General features: G+C 34.4%; 1 protein-coding gene across 2 annotated transcripts in view; it reads left to right on the forward strand.

Annotated features, from left to right (window-relative positions):
* Nucleotides 1-23,675, forward strand: part of ADAD1 (adenosine deaminase domain containing 1) — a 53,617-nt gene continuing 29,942 nt past the window's right edge. Inside the window, exons 1-8 of one of the 2 annotated variants that reach the window (XM_036069406.2) lie at nt 1-172; nt 950-1,138; nt 3,734-3,901; nt 10,548-10,616; nt 15,250-15,375; nt 19,322-19,445; nt 21,352-21,522; nt 23,126-23,355. In XM_036069406.2, the coding sequence (XP_035925299.2) occupies nt 1-172; nt 950-1,138; nt 3,734-3,901; nt 10,548-10,616; nt 15,250-15,375; nt 19,322-19,445; nt 21,352-21,522; nt 23,126-23,355 (1,249 nt within the window). The remainder of the gene's footprint in view (nt 173-949; nt 1,139-3,733; nt 3,902-10,547; nt 10,617-15,249; nt 15,376-19,321; nt 19,446-21,351; nt 21,523-23,125; nt 23,356-23,675) is intronic. The other variant, XM_078068203.1, reaches the window with a different exon arrangement.

Consider the following 23,675-nt stretch of genomic DNA (forward strand, 5'->3'; position numbering starts at 1 on the left):
ATGTCTGGCAACAATGCCTGGTTTCAGAGTTCCCGGGTCCCTAGCTTTGCTCAAATGCTGAAAAAGAACTTGCCAGTTCAGCCATCAACTCAGACGGTAACTGCACCCACAAGATATTCTTCAGAAAGTTACAGCCTGTCGAATATGGCTTCCAAGGTGACGCAAGTGACGGGTATGACTTCTTTTTCATTTGCAATAATGCCTTCGTTCTTGAAGATTCAAGGATGGCCAATAAGTACTGTTGAGCCTCCAGTTTAAATGTTGCCTAGATATATATACATTTACCAGTGGCTGTGTCTCATTTGGAATTCCGATTTGACTCTGAACACTGTAAGAGGCCCGTGGAAATCCTTTTCCTCGCCGCTCATTCTTTACTAACTGTTCAACCGCTTCAAGCCTGTCTTGCCTTTTTGAGGTGAGGTTGTGTTGGTCCTTTCAGGGAAGGGACTGGACTTACACTGGTTTCTACTCCACATATCGCTTAGCAGAAGTATAAAGCAGGGACAAACACTTAAATTCAATTGAATTCAGTGTGAAAAGTAAGATAAAATAGTGAATAGAAAACAGAAACTGGTCTTAGTCCCAGGTCCGCATCTTTAGTCCAGGCCTTAGTGACGTAATGTGTTAAAAAAAAAAAAAAAAAAAGGCTTTGAGAGCCTCTGAAGACCTTGACATCATTAAAATTCTGTGATTCTTGATATCACTTCACGTTAGGACAATGATAGCATTTCTTTGCAGAAATGGTTTTAGTACTCCAAAAAGGTATATGCATCAACAGGTTACACTCGTCATGTGTGCCAAAATTTTTTAGTAGAAAATTACTTGTAATGAAGAACACATATAACTAGATGTATCAGGGACAATCTTCCATTTTAGAGGAGGATTTAGTACTTTTGCTTTTTTTTTTTTTAATTTTACAGAACTGACAACTATAACCATATATTTTTAGGTAATTTTCCAGAACCATTGCTTTCCAAAGGTCTTTCATCTATTTCAAATCCTGTCCTTCCTCCAAAAAAAATACCTAAGGAGTTCATAATGAAATACAAACGTGGAGAGATAAATCCTGTGTCAGCTTTGCACCAGTTTGCACAAATGCAGCGGGTTCACCTTGACCTTAAGGAAACCGTAACAACAGGCAAGTGCAAAGTTGTGTTTGGTTATTACAGTACTAGAAGATGTTTTCCTGTTAAAAGCAGAGCATATAAATAGTACTAAATTTGATTATTTTCTATATTTACAGAATTTGGGGTTAGGTAACTACTGGTATGTTTTGACAAGTATACTTCAGAAATTTTTAGATTCATATTTTTCTGCAAATAACTTACATGTACAAAATTTTTACAGTCAAATTTTAATTTTTTGTGTATGGCTAGTTGAAATCCCATCAGCCTCGTGGATTATTTTCAGGTGTAAGTGCTTGTAGACTAAACATGCTTTTGAAGAGTTGTTGAATATTTGGACTACGATTATCTAATGTGATGATGATACCTAACAAAATTATGGTCTAATTTAGCTTCTGAAATTCAAGGTTTAGAGGTGAAAATAGCACTTACATGATTGATACTCTGTCTGCAGGATTGTCTGTGACTATTTTTTCATTCTCTCTTAAACCATCCCACAACCTGTAGAAGGCTACAATAGTACAGATCAAATAAAATGCAAAAAGCAGCCTCTAATCTCCTTACCTCATGACCAGTGATTAGAAAGAACTTTAGGAAAGTGGAAGGATGAGATAATAAGTGATTTTAATAGACATGGAGAGGGTAAAAGTATGAGAGGCAAAGAAACACAGTCCTTAAATATATATGTGCACAAATATATGTGTGTGTGTGTATACAAAGACATTATCAAGTAGTTTGGGTTTTTAAGTTTTACCATTGCTAACTTCTGCCAATATGGGTCTCAAGGCATCCTTGTAAAAGAATTTAAAGCTTTTGAGATTTTAGCTAAGATTGTCATAGTGAAGTCAAATTTCCAGTCTCTTCTTTTGGAGGAAATAACAGTAAACAGATGATAAAAATAGAGTCTTAATATATAAGGTGGAGTTTTTCTAGGTCCAATCACTATAGGTTGGATTACTTCATAATCAATACTGTGGACTTAATTTTTGTGTCAATAGTTTTCCCTCCATTCTTCTCAGACTATTCTTGGAAAATGTAAACTATTGGTCACAGTAAGAAAAAAAAAATGTGTAAGGGAAAATCTTTATTGATCTGAGCAAAAGCTACTCAAAAACACAATCCATTGATTAGTAATGGTATTCACTTTGTGTGCATAGTACTAGTTGAATAATCTGAATCAGTAGGTTTAGTGATGAGACCAGAGTTAATCAGTATTTTAACAACTCTATAGGTAACTTAAATACATACTAAAGTTCGAGAATCTGAAGTATGATAGGATGAAGCTTTAAAAGCTCAGCACTCTGATACAGCGTACTTAATAAATTTGATGGACGATATCTCACACATAAGAATCATCTGGGCCATTAGTTAAAAATACAAAATATTCTCAGGTTTTGTAAATTTGGATTGGAACCTAGGTGATCATAAGGAAGGAATTGGGAAACTGCAGTCATAGATAGAGGAAAGCAGTTTACTCAGATGCAGTCAGGAATTGCTTGTAAAACCTCGATGTACATCTTTTTTTTTTTTTTTTTTTTTTTAAAGATTTTATTTATTTATTTGACACAGAGAGACATAGCGAGAGAGGGAACACAAGCAGGGAGAGTAGGAGAGGGAGAAGCAGGCTTCCCGCGGAGCAGGGAGCCCGATGCGGGGCTCGATCCCAGGACCCTGGGATCACGACCTGAGCCGAAGGCAGACGCTTAACGACTGAGCCACCCAGGCGCCCCAACCTCGATGTACATCTTTAAAAACACAGAAGTTAGTGTAATATGTGAGAAAATGATGATGATGAGGCTTATGTGGAGTGACATTGTACCTAGACATCCATAACCAGGGTAGAATCTTAAGTTAACTAAAGGCCTTCTAAAGTCTAAATTACCAAAAAGTAAAACAGTTTAAGTTTTAGATGATTCCATTTCATTTTTCATTAGGCAAAAATGAAAACTAGGTAAAAGTAATTATGTAAAGGTAATCCTTCTAGGAATTTTGGGTGGCTGGACATTGAATTTAATTCTTTAGCATATCTTCTTTATTATGTTTCAGTTTTCCTTGTGGATTCTCTCCCCTCCACTTGCCCTTAAGGCTGTGGTGGTGTGAATTGCTAACCATAACTCCCTGATAGGTTCACAAGATTTCTGCAAAGGGATCCCTTTTATTCTGGAACTTATATAAGAGTATCAGAGCACTCAGAAGGTGGGAGAAATTCAACTTTATTGGTATTGAATTTCAAAAAGAGAGAGCTATTACCAGAGGCTCCACATTTTACCTCTCATTGGTCATTCAGTAAGTATTTGGATGCTTACTATTGCCAGGCTTCATTATACAAGACACTGTTGCTCCATGTATGATCTGTACTCTAAAGCTGTCCCTACTGTTCATGCTGAATCTGGAGCTAACCTGGCTGCTTGACCGGTTCCTCAGAACTGGTTCAGGGGCTCACCCAGAGTTACTTTTAACCTGCATTGGCTCTAAAAAACAAAACACAAAACTGATAGGCCAAGATGGTTTTCCACAATTTTTGTACTGGGATATTTTTCTCTATCAAATGTCATTTGCAAGATCATACTGTGAATTATTGCAGCATTCCTTCTCACTTCTTTTTCAAGGTAATGTTATGGGACCATATTTTGCTTTTTGTGCTGTGGTGGATGGTATTCAATATAAGACTGGACTGGGACAAAATAAAAAGGAGTCTAGATCCAATGCAGCGAAATTAGCTCTCGATGAGCTTCTACAATTGGATGAACCTGAACCAAGAATTTTAGAAACAGCAGGTAAATACTCTTGATTATAAAGTATTTTTAAAATGTATCTTTTTCCAGAAGGAATCACCTGAACGATTTGTTAATGAAGAGTTAACGTGGCAACTGCAAGATAGAAGTAGCAGAATTTATTTCCTTCCATTGCTGTCTGATTGCTGACATGTTAGTATTAGTTAAAATGCTCTCGTATAGGGAATTAAAAGTACACTTATGGTGATGAGTACTGAGTAATGTATGGAATTGTTGAACACTATATGGTACACCTGAAGTTAATATAATACTGTATATTAATTGTACTGGAATTTAAAATAAAAATAGCAAAGAAAAGAATAAAAAAATTAAAAAGTTTTATATAAAAGAAAAAAATGCTCTTGTAGTTTCAGCACCATAAGCTATAAACATGTTGACTGAATTGTCTCATAATTTGTCAGATTCTCAATAGCTTCACATCTAGAAACTTGATTTTCTCTGTAATTTATTGGATTCTTACTATGCTCTTAATACTGTGCGTTTAATGCTTAGAGTTTTTAAATGCAATTTTTGTTAAGTTTGCCTATCTATATTAAATTCAGTAATGATAAAGCTACTTGAGAAAATAATGGCCTAAAGCAACATAGCAAATTAGGTTAATTAAACTCCAGAATTAGATTGCTCAGGTTGAAATATTGACCCTGGATAGGCAAGTTATTTGCTTTCTAAACCTGTTTCATCATTTAAAACATGGGGACATTAAAAAAATAATAAGTAATAAAAAAATGGTGACTCTGATAGTAACTACCTCCTGTGGCTGTTCTTAGGATTAAATAAATAATGCATGCATAGCTCTCAACCAGTGCTTGGTGAATAATTAGTAATAAAATGATTAGTAACTCTTATTAAATATTAATCAGTTTGAGGAATATGTTACCATTTTATATATGTGTTAGCATAATAAGCAGTTTTTGTCAGTGGTCACTTAATGGTAGATTACATTTAGGTTTATCCGTAAATAAGGTAACTTTAAGAAAACAAATTTGATTTAAGCAGCGATGATAAATTCATTCTTTTTAAACTCAAATCATCACTTTTATTGTACTATTGCTTTTTTTGTTTTTAGTCTATTCATTTTTTCTTTTGTAATACTTAAGCTCATTTTGTTCTTTAAGTTTAACTCTTATTTCATGGCCTTTTATTTTTGTTGTTTAATTAAAACCACTTAGTAATTAAAAATGATTTATTTTGGTACATGTGGGTTTTGATGTGTAGTTTTTTTTTATTGTTTTCAAATAGTTTGTCATATTTTGTATTAAGTACTTAGGAAAGTATTTTGTTAATTTTCATGTTATTTTCTGTTCACTATTTTTCAGATTAATTTTTCAGGGCTAGGTATGATTTTATCTTATACATGCTGGCAATATAAATGTCATTATCTTTATTTTATTGAAATACGTTGATTCTTACATGTTATTTGACCTATAAAAAGCAATGATGCAGTGATTTCATTTTGTTAGAGTATAAGAAATTTTTAAAATCAGTATAAAGTTATTTCTTTTTATTTTTTTTTTATTTTTTTATTTTTTAAAGATTTTATTTATTTATTTGACAGAGAGAGACACAGCGAGAGAGGGAACACAAGCAGGGGGAGTGGGAGAGGGAGAAGCAGGCTTCCCGCCGAGCAGGGAGCCCGATGCGGGGCTCGATCCCAGGACCCTGGGATCATGACCTGAGCCGAAGGCAGACGCTTAACGACTGAGCCACCCAGGCGCCCCAAGTTATTTCTTTTTAATCTTGCATATTTTATATATGTTATATATGTTTTTGGTCTTGAAATTTTTTTTAATTCTCACAGTGCTACTTTTAGTTACCTTTTGAGTTTGTTTAATATCTTTATCCTGTTTTGCTTTTAATAATTTTCTATTGTGCATAAAATTGGTTATATGTAAACAATGAATCGTGGATCACTACATCAAAAACTAATGATGTATTGTATGGTGACTAACATAACATAATAACATTTAAAAATTAGATTTTTTTGACATAAAGAATACTTCAATAAAAAATTTAACATTTGCCTTTATTATGAATGGTAAGTGTCATGTTATGGTTTTTTTTTTCCTTTTGTCCTGTGGATAATGTTTTCTTTGTTTTTTCTTTTAAATATTTGGAGGGTCTGTACTGATTTTAACCTAGAAATTTGTCTTTCTGATACGAATTCAATTTTGATAATTTTGAGTTTTGATTTTATCACTTGATAATTTTGCTATCTTTACCAGTATTCATATTTGTTCATCATTCATTTATTCAGTCTCACACTGATTTATCCTCTGGGTGAACAAATCCTGCTCACCTGGAGTTTAGTGTGATGAGTGATTTATTTCTTTTATAGATATGCCTTTGCCTTTCCAGAGTCTTTAACAAATTAATGTGAAATGCAGAACCGGTGACAAATAATATTCTTAAGGCATTCCTTCAGTATATTAATGGAAATTCTTTATATGTGATTATTTTATCAGCTGTTAACCCACCTAGGTATATCCCCAGCAATATTTTCCCAGGTTCCTTCCAACTGTAGAATGCTAGAATCAGGGTATCTATATTTTCAGGATGCGCTGTGTTCCAAGGACTGTGGTAGGTATTGGGAATCAAAAATCAAGTAAGATCTGTCCTCTACCCTCAAGAAACTAAAATGCTTTGTTGAAATTACATTAAAACATGTCTACAGAATTTCTCAAGCATCTAATTTAATTGTCAGAAAAGGATGTTTCTGATTGGCTTCTAATGATAAATACTTTTTCCCTAAGTGTCTTTAAAATGCTTAACTAGGGCTAGCAAATGTTTTGCCTGGTGGGCTACAGTTTTTAGTTTCTAAATATCTATCTTCTGCCTTCTCTGTGAAAATTAAGGTAGCACTTCCCCATCTCCACTGATGCCCCTTTTTATATTCACCATTGTTTTCTCAAAGAGTGCCAATAGTACCTTAATTATGATTAAAGGTTTTTTTAATAATGTATTTTTTCTTCTCACAGAGCCTAGTAATAATTTAATTTAATAATTCAATTAGATCACCTTTTTCTTTACATTCTTTAAAATGTCCTGAACAGCTGAGTTTAAAGATTTATTTTTCTTGTGAAGGGATATGGAAGATAAGAGCTGAGTATTCGTTTTCTTTGCTGTGAGCTTTATATCTCTGATCTATTGATTTATAACATAAAACTTAAAAACTTATTTTTAATTTTTTCAAAATGTTGAACTCATCAAAATTATTTTCCATGTGTATCTTTTCATATTTTTACATGATGTTCTTAAAGTATAATCTTATTTTTTTAATTATACGAAGCTTCTGGCTCTAATTTTTTCAAGGATAGTGTTATTAATGATACTTTGTTAAGTTTTGAAAATCTTAACACTTTAAAAAAAAATCTTTTTTTTTTTTTTTAATTTTTATTTGAAGTAAGCTCCATGCCCAACGTGGGGCATGAACTCAATGACCCTGAGATTGAGTTGCATGCTCTACTGACTGAGCCAGCCAGGCACCCAGAAAATCTAACACTTTTTGACACAGTGATTTAAGAATCTGGTTCTAGGGGCACCTGGGTGGCTCAGTTGTTAAGTGTCTGCCTTCGGCTCAGGTCATGATCTCAGGGTCCTGGGATCAAGCCCCCCATCGGGCTCCCTGCTTGGCGGCGGAAAGCCTGCTTCTCCCTCTCCCACTCCCCCTGCTTGTGTTCCCTCTCTTGCTGTGTCTCTCTGTCAAATAAATAAAATCTTAAAAAAAAAAATCTGGTTCTAAGTTTATTTCAATATTCCTTTTTAAAAAATCATTTAAAAAGTTTTTAGTGTAGTCAAATAGAATTTTGTAATGCATATATATAAAACAAATTTTAATATCTTAACCATTTTAAATGTACAGTTTAGTGTGAAGTACATTCACTATGTCGTGTATCCAATATCCAGAACTCTCTTCATCTTGCAAAACTGAAATTCTATACCCATTAAACAATTATTCCTCATCTTCCCCTCTCCCCCCTCACACCAAGTTCCTGGCAATTACCATTCTACTTTCTGTCGGTATGAATTTGACTATAGGTATTGCAAAGTGGAATCATACAGTATTTGTCTTTTTATGGCTGGCTTTTTTCACTTATAATGTCCTTAAAGTTTATCTACATTGCAGCATGTGCCAGAATTTCCTTCCTTTTAAGATTGAATAATACTCTATTTTATGTATATACCACATTTTTTTTATCCATTCATCCATTGATGGATACTTGGATTGCTTCAACTTTTGGCTATTGTGAATAATGCCGCTATTAATGTGGGTGTACAGATAGCTATGACATTCTGGTTTCAATTCTTTGGGTTTCATACCCAGAAGTGGAATTGCTGGATCATTTGGTAATTTTATATTTAAATTTTTTTTTAAGAACTGCCATATTGTTTTCCATAATGGCTACACCATTTTACATTCTTACTTATAGTGCACAAGGGTTCCAGTTTTTCCACATCCTCACCAACACTTGTTATTTTTTCCTTTTTTTTTTGATAGTAGCCATTCTGCTGGGTATGATGTGGCATCTCATTGTGGCTTTGACTTGCATTTTCCTAATGATTAATAATGGTGAGCATTTTCTCATGTCCCATTTGTATATCTTCAGAGAAATGTGATAATTCATTTCCCCATTTTTGAGAGGGGTTATTGGGGTTTTTTTTGTTGAGTTTTAGGAGTCCTCTCTATAGTAATTCCTTCCTTATTCACGGCTTCACTTTCCACGGCTTCAGTTACCTGTGGTCAGCTGTGGTCTGGAAGCAGATGATCCTCCTTCTGACATATCAGAAGGTTAATAGTAGCCTAATACTGTCACAGTGCCTATGCCATTCACTTCACTTCATCTCATCACACTTTAAAATCTCACATCATTACAAGAAGGGTGAGTACAGTACAATAATATATTTTGAGAGAGAGAGAGAGACTATGTTCATATAATTTTTATTACATTATATATGTTGTTCTATAATTGTTAATCTCTTATTGTGCCTAATTTCTAAATTAAACTATCAGTTGGACATATGTATAGGAAAAAACACCATATATAGGATTTGGTATTATCTGTGGTGGAACTAATCCCCTCAGATAAGGGGAAGGCTACTGTGTATCCTGGATATCAATCTCTTATTAAATACGTGATGTGCCAATATTTTCTCCCTTTTTGTGATTTGCATTTTTATTCAGTAGTGGTTTTTGATTCACAAAAGTATTTAATATTGATGAAGTTGCAATTTTTTCTTTGTTGCCTGTACTTTTAGTGTCCTATCCAGGCAATTATTGCCAAATCCGGTGTCATCATCAAGCTTTTCTCCTGTTTTCTTCTAAGTGTTTCATGGTTTTCACCGTTATGTTTGGGTGTTTGATGCATATTGAGTTAATTTTTGTATATGGGGTTAGGTAGGGGTCCATCTTCAATTTTTTGCATGTGGATATCTAGTTTTTCCAGCATCATTTATTGAAAAGACTGCCGTTTCGCCCTTTGAATGAATGATACTGGCCCCCTTGTCAAGAATCATTTGAGAAAATATGTGAGAATTTATTTCTGGGTTCTCTATCCCATTGGTCTAGGTATCTGTCTTTATGCTATTACCATACTGTTTTGATTTATTGTCACTTTGTATTAAGTTTTGAAATAGGAAGTGTGAGTCCTTCAACCTTGTTCTTTTTCAAGATTATTTTGCCTGTTTGTGCATGGTGCTTTAAAATGCAGGCCAACATGTGCAGTCATATTTTCTTTATTGAAACTATTTGTGCTTGATGAACAGGATTTAATATTTTTGGTTTTCATTCTACCTGAGCCCAACTCTCTTGAGTAAATGGAAAATATCCATCTTTCTCTGAGTTTTTAAAGTTCTGCTTAAAGTCCAGAGTGTATATATCTAAGTATAGTTAGCCTTTGCTTAACTAACATGAGCCACAAGATGACATTGCCAGTCTTTCCTTGCTAATTCTGACGTATTCTATTCAGTCAGTATTTTGTCTTACTCAGAATTAAGTCCGGAATAGCAGTATTTTTTGCTTCCTTTGTTCTTATGAATGGTTCTTGAAAGATACTAATTTAGTTGAACCTTTGCTCTTGGAAACTCTGCATTTAAACTTTTCTTTTTTGTTTTGTTTTTTTGGTTTAACGTCATGTTCTTTTTTTGTTTTTCCTGGATACCCTAACTTGGGATCTAAATTGGAAAGCCATTGCAAAGAATGAGACTAAAAGCTTTGAAAACTGAATGTAGTATCCTCCTAGGAAAAAACGATAACTTTTACTTACTAAATTTTGATAGGATATTAATTTTAAGTATTTTGCATATTATTACTGTAAATAGAAAATTGTTCATGAGCATTTAAAACAAGGTTTCATTCTAAATGCTTTTTGGAATGTGGCATCTATGACAACAAAAACTATATAGCAGCATAAGGTCAGGAAGTCCATAACTATTTATAATTTCAGTATAGGAAAGACATTTATCAAGGCTGAGCTAATGGGTTTTTGATGGCCTGGAGTTGGCAGAACTATACAGAAAAAATAATCATTCTAAGATTGCTATTGATTATAGAATAGTAAAATACTTGTTCTTTGGAACATTGAAGTTTCATGTTTGTTTATGTTGCTTTTGTTTTGTTTTGTTTTTTTTACAGGTCCTCCTCCTATCCCTGCAGAACCTGTTGTTTCACCTGAACCAGTATATGTCTCAAAAGTACATTATGGTAGGAAAATCCTTTATGATGTTCTTTTTTAGAAGAGTAACCCAATAAAAAATTATAATTCAACATATAATTAAAATATGCTTAGGTATGAATATCTACATTAGTATTTTATCATTCAAACCTGTCACACTTTTACAAGGAGGAGAATTTCCTTCTGTACTGTGCTAAAAAAGAGAAATAAGGAAGGGAGAGGAAAGATTGAAGAAATGGCTTTTTTTCTATAAAGGAGGTGGTTCATCAGTTTCATATAGCTGCTCTTTTGAGAATGCTTTGCTTTGGTAGGCTTGTCATTAATGAAAACTGATGGCTTTCTGGTGCTTAATGGTTGGGACATTTATTTTAAATCTATTTACTTTTAATGGCAGTTATTTGTCACTCAAGCTCAAGAAAACTACAGCTACAATTGCAGTTACTAATTGTCTGGTCTACCATCAGCTACTTCTGCATGTACCTTAAATTTTCATCTATAAAATGGCCATAACAATAATTATTTCATAGCATAATTATGAGGATTAAATGAATTCATACATGTAAAATACTTAAATCAGTGCCAGTAGATGCTTCCTAAATAGTAACCTTTTATTATAACACTTTGTCATATTCGACATTGTGTGGTGGTATTTGTATACTTTTCCTATCGGATTATGAAGCCTCTGAAAGTCAGGAAATTATTTCTACGTGGCTTACATAGTAGTTAACACTTCAGACTTCCAAAGTTTAGAATACTTACAGAAATAAAAGGAAAATGAGCTTTTCTTTCTCTTCTAGGTCTGGAGATTAGGGTTTAAAAACCAGCTTTATGCCTATTCAGACTTGGTTTGTCCATTTTTTTTTTTTTAAATTTACATTATCTTTCTAAAACAGAGAAAAACTGTGCACATTTGTGAGCTTGTTTGGAGTAAAGGCCCAGACCAGGGAAAATAGGCCTATTCAAATGGCAAAATTTACCAAAGTTTAATATAGTAATTTGATCTAACAGTCATAAGAATTGATGAAAAGAAGGGAAGTGAGGGATGAATCCAGCAGTAATCATCCCTGAATATGGGAGAGGGCTCTAGTCTGTCTTTTCAGCCTCTGTGGGCAATTTCAATGAATAGTAGGACAGAATCTTGGTCAATGACCAACAATATGGATTAATATTACCCTGAGAAAACAGATCAGTCTGTGAGGAAGAAAGAAGATGTGGTTAACAGTATGTTTAAAGAAATACATGATTAGAGTCAAGTTTAGTAGGCTCAGACAGGAGTCAAGTTGTCAGAAAACGGAGAGCAAACCTCATCCTTCAAGCTTATGGGTAAACACAGGAGTTGGATGTTGTTGCCTTTGAAGAAAAAAGATTTGAGACCCATAATAATTTCCAAAACATATCCTGTTGGGCCAGTTATAGAGTGTATCACTATTTCACAGCCTGTCTGCTTTGTTCTATTTCTAAGTGGACCACATTTCATTAAAAATAGCAATTATTTTGGGGTGCTTGGGTGGCTTAGTCCATTCAGGTTTTGACTCTTGATTTTGGCTCGGGTCATGATCTCCAGGTTGTGAGATGGAGCCCCGCATTGGGCTGCATGCTGAGCATGGAGCCTGCTTAAGATTCTCTCTCTCCCTTTGTACTTCCTGCCCCCCCCAAAATTAAACAAATAAATAAAAATTTTTTTAAAGTGATATTTTGGCTCTGAAGATAGGTTCAGGTTACCCATGATACTGAAGATCACTTGAAATTAGCTACTCAAAATCAAAGAAATGGTGTTAAATGGCATTATGTATGTCATATTTTTATCTTATCCTTCATTTTCAGTAATTTGGGAGAACATTTTATTTCCTTAATAGCCAGGGTGTATGTATAAGGAAAATGGTATTGCACTTGCTTTTTATTCTTTTACATGCATTGGTAATAAGAGATACATTTAGTAACTGAGACTTGGTTATACTCACAATATTATTTCTTCAACATTGAATTAAGATTAAGAGGTATACTGGTATGTTGTTAAGTCCCAGATGTTCTTTATGATATTTAGGTGCAACCTTTAAATGTGTAGCAGAATATTTTTTTTGCCCCATACACAGTTCTTTTCATTTCATTTTATTTTATTTTACTTCATTTTATTTTATTTATTTTATTTATTTTATTTATTTGACAGAGACACAGCGAGAGAGGGAGCACAAGCAGGGGGAGTGGGAGAGGGAGAAGCTGAGCGGGGAGCCCGAAGCGGGGCTCATGACCTGAGCCGAAGGCAGACGCTTAACAACTGAGCCACCCAGGCGCCCTGCCCCATACACAATTCTTGTTCTATACTAATCTCAGTGTGTTTTTCTACTCTATATCATAACACAGTACTTGCTAATTATATATGACATGATCAAACAAATTATGGTACATTCATTCTATGGACTCATTAAGAAGGACGAGGTAATACTAATGTCTACCCTTGAGTGATGTCCAAGACCAAGTAAATGCAAAAGGTGCATTTTAGCATGAACCAGTTTTTGTTTTTTAAAGTTATATATATTTATAGATTCTCAAAATTTCTATTAGAAACTGGTAACATTGCCTGCATTTGGTGAGGGAACTTCTGAATGTATATTTTTATATTGCTGTTTCAGTGAAAAAAAAGTTAAATTTGGGGTGCCTGGGTGGCTCATTCAGTTAAGCTTCTGCCATCCCAGCTCAGGTCATGGTCCCGTATCCCAGGATAGATCCCTGCATCAGGCTTCCCAGTCAGCAGGGGGTCTGCTTCCCCCTCCGACCCTCCCCCGTCTTGTGCTCTCTTGTGCTCTCTCTCCCCCTCTCAAATAAAATCTTTAAAAAAAAGTTAAATATCATTAAATGGATACTGCTTCTTCTGTATCATGAGTTTTTGGTGATACGCAGAGCCAAGTTGCTGAGTACTTCTCGTATTTTTACTACGTAAGGAACAAAGACTAATTTATACACCACACATTGATGGTTTTGTTGTACCAACTTTAGTGAAATATATGCTAGTATGCAATTATAGTAATAATTGGCACCTCCACATTATATGCTTTGTGATAAGATAGAAGAATATAGCTATTCATTCTTTTTTCTCTCAGAGCTTCATTTTGTGATTAATTTTGTGATTGTTCACATTATTCTTGATCATGTGAATTTGTTTTTGCTAAGAAGAAAGCATTACAATATTAACAGAAAAATTAAAGTTTAACAAATATAAACAAAAGCATGTAAGTGGCCTAACTGAAATGCATTATGTCCCATTAGCAGAATGTTAGCTTAGATTGCTAACATCATACTTTCATCATTTGTGTGCTTTTTTTAATGTAATGATTATTAGGTAGGTAAAAATGATTTCTGTGAAAATTATAGTTATTCATTTAATATATAATGGATGACAGCAAAGTTGTTTCATTGGTTTTTTTCCTCTAAAAATATGAAATGGACTGCGAACCACTTGATAGACTACTTAGCAACCATCATGAAACATCAGGAACTATCAGTGGCTTACAATTAAACTTTGAGAAACACTATATTAGGTGATTCTGCAACCTCTCATTCTCTAGAACAATGGTTCTTCATTAGGGATACACAAAGCAACAAATGGCCAGGGCCTTACCCAAGAATCTTAATTTTAAGCTCTGTCATGTTTTTTTAAAAAAAGAGAAGAACCATGGGTAACTTTTGATGTATATTCTTGGGTATAAACTGTTCTCTAGTGATCCTAGTTACCTAAAACTATCTTTATCTCCTTTCAAAGTTTAGGACTTTTTTAGTGGGAACATGGAATATATCAAGGGTCTAAGTGCTTTGCAGTAGTTCTCAGTGGGGCAAATACTAAGGAGTTTATTTTATTTTATTTTATTTTTTTAAAGATTTTATTTATTTATTTGACAGAGAGAGACAGCCAGAGAGAGAACACAGCAGGGTAAGTGGGAGAGAGAGAAGCAGGCTTCCCGCTGAGCAGGGAGCCTGATGCGGGGCTCGATCCCAGGACCCTGGGATCATGACCTGAGCCGAAGGCAGACGCTTAATGACTGAGCCACCCAGGTGCCCGTAAGGAGTTTATTTTAATTGTCACAGTGTTGAGGGAAGACTACTGGCATTCAGTGAGATGTTGGTTGGCAATATGGGATAATCCTATTCAAAGAAATGACTTGTGTCTTGTATGACTTTTGAATATTTCATTAAATGTAGATCAATAATTCTCTAATACGTAGTAATAAGAATTTTTTTTTACAAGTTTTCCATAAAACTCAATAATACAGGGGCGCCTGGGTGGCTCAGTCATTAAGCGTCTGCCTTCGGTTCAGGTCATGGTCCCAGGGTCCTGGGATCGAGCCCCGCATCGGGCTCCCTGCTCTGCGGGAAGCCTGCTTCTCCTTCTCCCACTCCCCCTGCTTGTGTTCCCTCTCCGGCTGTGTCTCTCTCTCCCTCTGTCAAATAAATAAATAAAATCTTTAAAAAAAAAAGCTCAATAATATAGTCTTTTTTTAGATTGAATGCTTTAAAATATCAATCATGACATAAATTATAATTTGCTCTCCCATATCTATAAATTACAAACTCACTCAATTGTAATGTTATATAATAGGAATAATAGAGGCCTCTGGGAGAAAGCACCATGTTCTTCAAATTCATATTCCATTTCATTTTTTTTTCCAGAAGGAAGACATATTCAGTACGCAAAGATTTCACAGATTGTTAAAGAAACATTTAATCAACTAATTTCCAATCATTCAGAATATCTGAAATGTAGCAGTTCCTTGGCTGCTTTTATAATTGAAAGAGGTAAGTCCAGATATTTGGGATGTGTTGGTTTGTAGAACAACTATTAAATATCCTAATCATTTGAGCTATATATAGTAGTATTTTAACTATCTTTGACCCTTTTTACAATGGTGTTGCGTTGATTGATTTGAAGTGGCCTTTTCTAGTGGGTGTGGATCATTAAATACAAAGGCTCTCAAAGTTAAAGTATACTAACCAGAAACTAATGGAGAACTGCAGAATGGTAAAATGCCTAACATTTTAAACAATAACTCTGTTGGAACTACTACCAACCTGAAATCTAATTTTCATTGTAACAAACATTGAGAAGGTCTAGATAAAAATGAACATATTTTCTCTTTTAAGTAAGAAAGGATTACAATATGAAAAATCATGAAACTTTTTTTCTTGTGCGTTTTATGATATGATTCCAACTACATTTTATCTTTTATTTACCCTTTAGTGTTCTAGGTTGATCATTAATTAAAAGTATTTGGATTTTATATTCATTTCCGAGTAAGATATTAGAGATGATATAAAACAAATTTGAGATTTGGTTCCTATTCTTAAGGAGTTTTTATAATTTAGGTGGGGAGAGAAGATATATGTAGATATGGATATCTATATATAAAATCTTTATGTCTATAGATATGTTTCTTTGTAAAACTATATCTGTTTATATATATATCTATATACAGATACCTATATATAAAATTATTTTCTGTAATCCAAAAATGCATGAGAATTCATAGATAGTAGAGAACTGATAGAGTGAAAATCTTTGGGTACTAAACTTTAAGTGTTAATAAGACTTGGATAAATAGAGGAAAGGACATTTTTAGAGAGAGAAAGACATAAAGGAAGAAAGCAGCAATGAGAAAACTTTATGGAACCATGAGAAATTTATTACTAGTGCAGAGAAGTATATATATACAGGGGTAATACAGAATATGCTTAGGTTGATAAGATGTTACCAGATTATGGAGTCATTTAAAATCCAGTCAGAAGTTGGATTTAATGAGATAGATAGTAAGTGGTGAAAGACTTTTGGTCAGGGATTGATACAGTGCTCTAATTGTTGGGAACAGCACGAGACTTAGCTCTGCTACTTACATGACTTTGGGCATGTTATATACTTAACATCTCTCTGCTTCAGTTTTCTTCTAACTTCTTAAAAATAGAAATAATCTCTACTTCATGGAGTTACTAGGATTAGATGTGATAATATAAATAAAATACTTGGCACAGTACTTGGCATTTAGGAAAAGCTTAAATTACATTTGTAATGATTAAAGTAAGTTGATGTTTAAGCAATAATTGCCAACTTTTTTTTTTTTTTTTTAAATACTACGAGGATTGGGCCTGAATTAGGGAATCATAACTTAGGTGACTGTGATGGAGCTGCTTGTGTTAGAGTTGAGACAGACATGAATGAATAGGTAAAGAAAATTTTTTTTAGAAATTGATGTGATAAGATGAAAGTGACAACAAATGATAGATGAAATGAGATGAATAAAACATAACATTTCAGGTTCACATAGAGAACGGTGTTTCCATATACACTGGAATGTGGAAGCTGATGTAAAGTTGTGTGAATAGCATGGATGAGAGTAATAAATCTGGTTTAGAAATACAGTTGTGAATGTGGGGTGGGGAAAGACTGAGTAAAATCAAGTACATATTCCTGGAGTAACTCACACAATCAATACATACTTAAAATGTATTAGAAACCTCAAATGGGTATTCCTCACTGCCCAGCCAGCCTGTGTCTACAGTAGGGTTGATCACATTCCCTGAAATGTCCATTACATACTTTCCTTTGTCCTCAAATATCCTACATCCTCTTCTCCATCCTTGCTTTCAACTAATGGCCATGCCTCATAATTTTTAATTGTGTCTGTAAAAAGCTGTCAAATCAAAACTTTCTTCTGTTCTCTGCCACCAAATCTATGTAATTTGTGCTCATCTTCTCTACTGTGAGTGGAAGAAGGATCTTTCCTCATCATTTCACTTAAATTTTGGTTCCATTCCCTCTCATATCTTGATGCATTCCTTCTTTTGGTTATCCCCTCTTTTTCCTGCATTATCAAACTAGCATCTCCCTGAAACATGGCAGGTCGAGTTACAGAGTTGAAATAGAAACTGAGTTTCTATTTATAACTCAGAACTTTACATCACCATTCCAGAGCTTACACTGACACTATATACTTTTACCATCACCATCCCCTCCTTACTAGAGCAGCTACATTTGTGATAATGGAACTTTTTGTTTTTCCCATCTAATTTTATTCCTCCTCCAGCTTTCTCCATCTCAGTAAATGGCATTTCCCCAGTTGCTCAGACAGACGAAAAGGCTAAGTCCTTTCCCTAATACCCTACAATTTATCTCTAAGGTTTATTATGTCTCCAAACTCTCAGATCTGATTATTCTTTTCCAACCACCCTTCATTACTCAAGTCTTAAGTCATTATGTCTTCAGCTTCTTGGACTTATAGCATTCTCCACATAAAGGAGTGATCTTAAAATGTAACCCAGTATGGTTTTTCACTCCCTTACCCTCAGTAGCTTCATCATAGCTCTTGGGTAAAATCCACAGACTCCTTAGCATGGTTTTTGATGCTTAATTTTCTAAACTCATCTTATGCCATTCCCTTCACTCTTTCCTGGAGTGGCTATACTGGTCTCTCTTTGCCCAGGGTCTGCACAAGCTCGCTCTTTTGACTGCAATACCCTTTACCTCACTCGTGCTGCTCACTCTTCATACTGAAACTTAAATTTCAATTTCATAAAGAGAGATTCTGCAGCTAGTTTGCATGAGGTAACCTTCCCCCCATTATTCTTTACATTGGCCCCATATTTTTTTTCCTTTAAAGCACGTATCAAAGTTTGTGGTTTGTTTAGTCTTTTTCTGTCTCCTGTTGGAAGCTTCATGAGGGCATGTCTTGCTCAACATTTTATTCCTAGCATCTACTTTAGCACCTGGAACTTTGTTTGAAAGTCTAAAATTAGAGATTTTTCTGAAATCATCAACATGGAAGTAAAAGAAAAAACAAGAGGAGAATATTCTAGAGAAAAAAGAGCAATGAGCTTAGTGACTACACTATAGAAAGGCCTCATAGGATGTGAAAGGAAAAAAGAATTGTGTAAGGAAATCTCAAATGGGGTACAGCAAAAAGTAAATGGAGCAAAACTATTAGAAAAAGAATAAGGTGCTTTTTTTCTTTAAAAAAGCAGTTTTAGGGGTGCCTGGGGGGCTCAGTCAGTTAAGCATCTACCTCCGACTCAGGTCATAATCTTGGGGTCCTGGGATTGAGACCCTCATTGGGCTCCCTGTTCAGTGGGAAGCCTGACTTTATTAATTTATTTCTTTGACAGAGAGAGACACAGTGAGAGAGGGAACACAAGCAGGGGGAGGAGTGGGAGAGGGAGAAGCAGACTTCCCACCAAGCAGGGAGCCCGACACGGGGCTCTCTGCTCAGTGAGGAGTCTGCTTCTCCCTCTGCTCCTCCCCCCTGCTCTTGCACACACACTCTCTCAAATAAATAAAAAATCTTTAAAAAAGCAGTGTCAGTAGAACAGAGAAACTTTGACTTGTAGAGAATTTGAGTGGATTAAGAAAAAAATAGAGCCACTACAGATAACTTTAAGGCAGAAGTAGAATGGCAAATGAAGTCTCTAGTTAGCCAAACATCTAGATGTAGAAGAAATAAATGCATGTTTGAAAACTAAGGATATCTGATGATTTATTGATTGTGGCAAAATTTTAAGTGAACTATTTTAAAATAACTTTTTTATTGAAATATTATTGAGCTATTAAAAAAATTGGTTCCTAGAACTCTTATTTGGAACTGTGGAATTTTTCCATCTTTTTGGTCAATATAAGTAATTTTAAAATGGCAAGGTAGAGGTTGAACATAGGGAAGAAGGAGGTCAAAATAACCTGCTACTGTTAACCTTTTCCTTTCAGCTGGACAGCATGAAGTTGTAGCTATAGGCACAGGTGAATACAATTACAGCCAGTGCATTAAGCCAAATGGAAGAGTGTTACATGACACTCATGCTGTTGTTACAGCAAGAAGGTCTCTCCTTAGGTAAGGTAACATGTATATTTAATGCCACCAAATATTAATGCTTTCAGCCCAAAGTAACCACCTATCAGTATCTTTATTCACAAATGGAATTTTACTGATCATTGAGCCATGGATATGACAATCTTTCCATGTCATTTTTGAAAACCTTACAGTAACTGCAGTGTCTATAATCTGTGGATTTTAGTGGCTTCTATTATCGAGACCTTATGAACTCAGTTTTAAGAGTTCTACAACTTTTTTTTAATATACCATCTTTATTACTGATCAAAGTAATTGGAATATATGGCTTTATATCTGGACCAAGTAGGCTTGGTAATATTCACCCCCCCCCAAATTAGTCATATTTATCCAAAGACATTGCCAGAAACCAGTAAGTTTCCATTTATGAGGTCTATGCAAAGTTTACTATATAGCAGAATGTAGATATGGTATTCTTTTTTTTTTTTTAATTAAAGTATAGTTGATATACAGTGTTATACATGTTAATGTTCAACACTCACTACACTCACTGCCATGGTAAATATAGTCACCATCTGTCACCATATGATTGTTATCACAGTATTACTGATTCTATTCCCTGTGTTATACTTCTCATCCTCCTGACTTGTTTGTTTTATAACTATAAGTTCGTACAGCCTGGCAGATCTCAAAGAGAGAGAAAAGGGCTGAGGTGAGCATACCTAGTTTCTTTTCCCAAATTCTTCAGTAGTCACTCTGCTCCTTACAAAAGGAGTAAATAGCAGGTAGGAGAGAAAAGCCAGGAATGTTACTCCTTAGAAGTCCCTTCATATGAAAAGTGAGAAATTTTTCTTCTCTAGGATCCACCAGATTTTGGTTCTGTTAAGCCATTGAGCTTACTTTTTATAAAACTTTTTTATGGAAATTTTCAAACACAAGTTAGAATAGGATAATGAATTCTATCATTCAGTTAATCAGCATTCTGATAACCAGTATCCAATGATCATACCCAATTATCAGCGTATCTAGTTATCAGCATTCTGCTGTTCTTATTTAACCTATGCATCCTCACTTTTTGTTGATGGTATTTTCTTTGGTAGAGTATTTTAAAACAAATTTAGACATTATTTTGCCTGAAAAACTTTAGTACATGTCTCTATAAGGAAAGAATCATATAATCTTAAAAGGAAAGGAAAGTTTTTGAGAAATCCATGAAGGTAATGCAAGTCGTTGTCCTCTAATCCTCATTGGTGCTTATTGAATTATTTGACCTCTTTAAAATTACCTCTTTTATGTTTATTTCTTCCCATGCTTGGCCCTATTATATGCTTGTGCTGAATTTTCTTACTATTTCTTACTGTTTCTGATGAAAGGGCTAAAATCATGTTTTTTATTTAATAAGCAAAATAGTATTTGTCCCCTGATGTGATTAGTATTAGTTTTTCAGGAGATTTGTTTCATATCTTAGTATAACTTATGGTCTTCATTGTATTGTTCTTGTACTTCTATGTTTTTGTCTTTAAAACCACTAAGGAGCAGGAACCACAGTTGTTGTTTGTCTGAAAATAGAAGCAAGGCAGAATTTTGACACTTCAGGTAGGAGACTGAAAGCAGAACTGTCTGAGAACAAAGAGAGGGATCAGTAGAGAAATGGGTCTTTTGCAGGATATGACAATTGAGGACTCAGATGTGAAATGCATGGATGAAATGAGTAGTCCAGGAATGGCACTTTTAGGCAGATCACATGTCAGACTGGGCTCCAGTTGAGGACTTCTTACAGGATTTAATGCTTCATTAAATAAGGTTAAAGTTATTTTTGGAGTTCTTATCAATATCAAAACTTTCCACATGGGGAGGGACATTGCTCACAACACATATGAATATGACACTTAAGATAAATAACTTTAAAATTTTATTACTTGATAAAATTATAACCCTTTTATTTTAGGTACTTTTATAGACAACTTCTACTCTTCTACAGCAAAAATCCTGCTATGATGGAAAAGTCAATATTTTGTACAGAACCAGCTTCTAATCTACTCACTCTCAAACAGATTATCAACATTTATCTCTATATGAACCAGTTGCCTAAAGGGTCAGCTCAAATTAAGTCACAATTGTAAGTATCATGGAAGTTGTTTTTAAAAGCAATCAGGATGGCTGTATCATATATTCTGAATCCCTACAACAATAGAACAAGTAAATTCATATCTGTTCGTATTCTCCCTCTGGCTTGAGGTGTTATTTGTGGCCTGCTAGAGGGCCACTCAATCAGATCTGATCTATTACTACTCAATCTGATCTATTTCTCCTTCTCCACTTCTCCCCTCCACTCAATCTGATACACTACTACTACTTAAATATTTCCATGTACTCTACCACTTTCTTTCTATGCTGTTGAAAATTTTTTTCTTTCGAGTTTTAAGGCTTCATAAATGTTAGGAAAGCATGGATTTATGCACTCTCACATACTAATACAGGAGCTAAGAAAAATGCAGTTTGTTTTTCTGGTCAATTTGTAGCCAAAACTTCATTATCTTGATGAATGGGTAGCATCAGCATGAAATTTAAACAGTACAGACAAGCACAGAGGAGAAAGCAAGTCTGACTATCTAGAGATAACCATGGTTAATATTTTGTTACAAATTCTTCCAGTTACACCTTTGAAAACAAGGACAAGGAGGGTTCCTGGAGAAAAAATTCAGGACAAATGATTTTACATTTAATTTTTTAACATTTTATTGGAGAAGAATCTTGAATACAAATTGTCAGGGTTTTTTTTTCTTCATTATCTTTGTAGTTTTTAAAAATTTTCATACAGAGAAAGAAAATAACTGTGGTAGGAACAAAAATTAGGTTTCCATTTGATTTTAAGGGACATAAAGGCAGTAAAAAGAATTTATCTTTGTCATAAGGTCTACATATGGTTCATTTCTCTTTGGTATTAATCTTGTGGAACCAAGTCACTCCATTCCTACCTTGCTTTAGTTTTGCATCTGTTTCTGTTACTAGAATTAAATGTACACTGGCAAGTTAGACAGGTTTGAAAACAATTCTTAAGTACATATAGATTTTATTTTGTCAACTTTGTTTTTTCTTTTTTTATTATTATGTTAATCACCATACATTACATCATTAGTTTTTGATGTAGTGTTCCATGATTCATTGTTTGCGTATAACACCCATTGTTCCATTCAATACATGCCCTCTTTAATACCCATCACCAGGCTAACCCATCCTCCCACCCCCTCCCCTCTAGAATCTAGTCAACTTTGTTTTTTATTTTTTAGATTTTTTATTTAAATTCCAGTTAACATACAGGGTAATACTAGTTTCAGGTGTACAGTATAGTGATTTAACACTTCCATACAACACCCGGTGCTCATCACAACAAGCGCACTCCTTAATCCCATTACCTAGTTCACCCATCCACCTGCCCACCTCCCCTCTGGTAACCATCAGTGCATTCTCTGTAGTTAAGAGTCTGTTTCTTGGTTTGCCTTTCTCTCTCTTTTATTCCTTTGCTCATTTGTTTCTTAAATTCTACATATGAGTGAAATCATATGGTATTTGTCTTTCTCTGACTGACTTTCACTTAGCAGAATACTCTCTAGCTCCATGCATGTCATTGCAAATGGCAAGATTTTGTTCTTTTTTATAGCTGAGTAATACTCCATTGTGTGTACTTTGTTTTTTAAAGGAAAAAACTTTCCTTTTTCTAGGCGTCTTAATCCACATTCTATATCTGCATTTGAAGCCCATGAAGAACTGAGTCTCCATGTGGCTGTTGAAGGCAAAATTTATCTGACTGTCTACTGTCCTGCAGATGTTGTTAATAGAGTAAGCAGTATGTCCTCAAGTGACAAAATGACAAGATGGGAAGTGCTTGGTGTACAGGGAGCATTGCTGAGTCACTTTATACAACCAGTTTATATCAGCAGTATACTTGTTGGTAAGTGGGATTTCCATACCTCCTGGCGTCTTTCCCTAAGTAAATATATTTTATATCAGTATAAAATCAGATTTTGCATACATGATCCTTTATTTAAGGTAAAAAAACACATTCATTGTTTCATTGAGCTTTTCATTTCATGGTAACTTGTGATCATACTTGGCATAATATGACTTCTATCTTATCATGAGGAGAAGAATTAATATTTTAAATTAGCCAGTTAGATGTATTATACCTTGAATGTACACTTTTGTTTGCACAATATTTAAATTTTTCCCCTTTCTTTTGGAAAAAGATGTTTCCTTCAACTTCTCAAGTCT

Source organism: Halichoerus grypus, chromosome 3 (genome assembly GCF_964656455.1).
Source record: "Halichoerus grypus chromosome 3, mHalGry1.hap1.1, whole genome shotgun sequence".
Taxonomy (NCBI): domain Eukaryota; kingdom Metazoa; phylum Chordata; class Mammalia; order Carnivora; family Phocidae; genus Halichoerus; species Halichoerus grypus.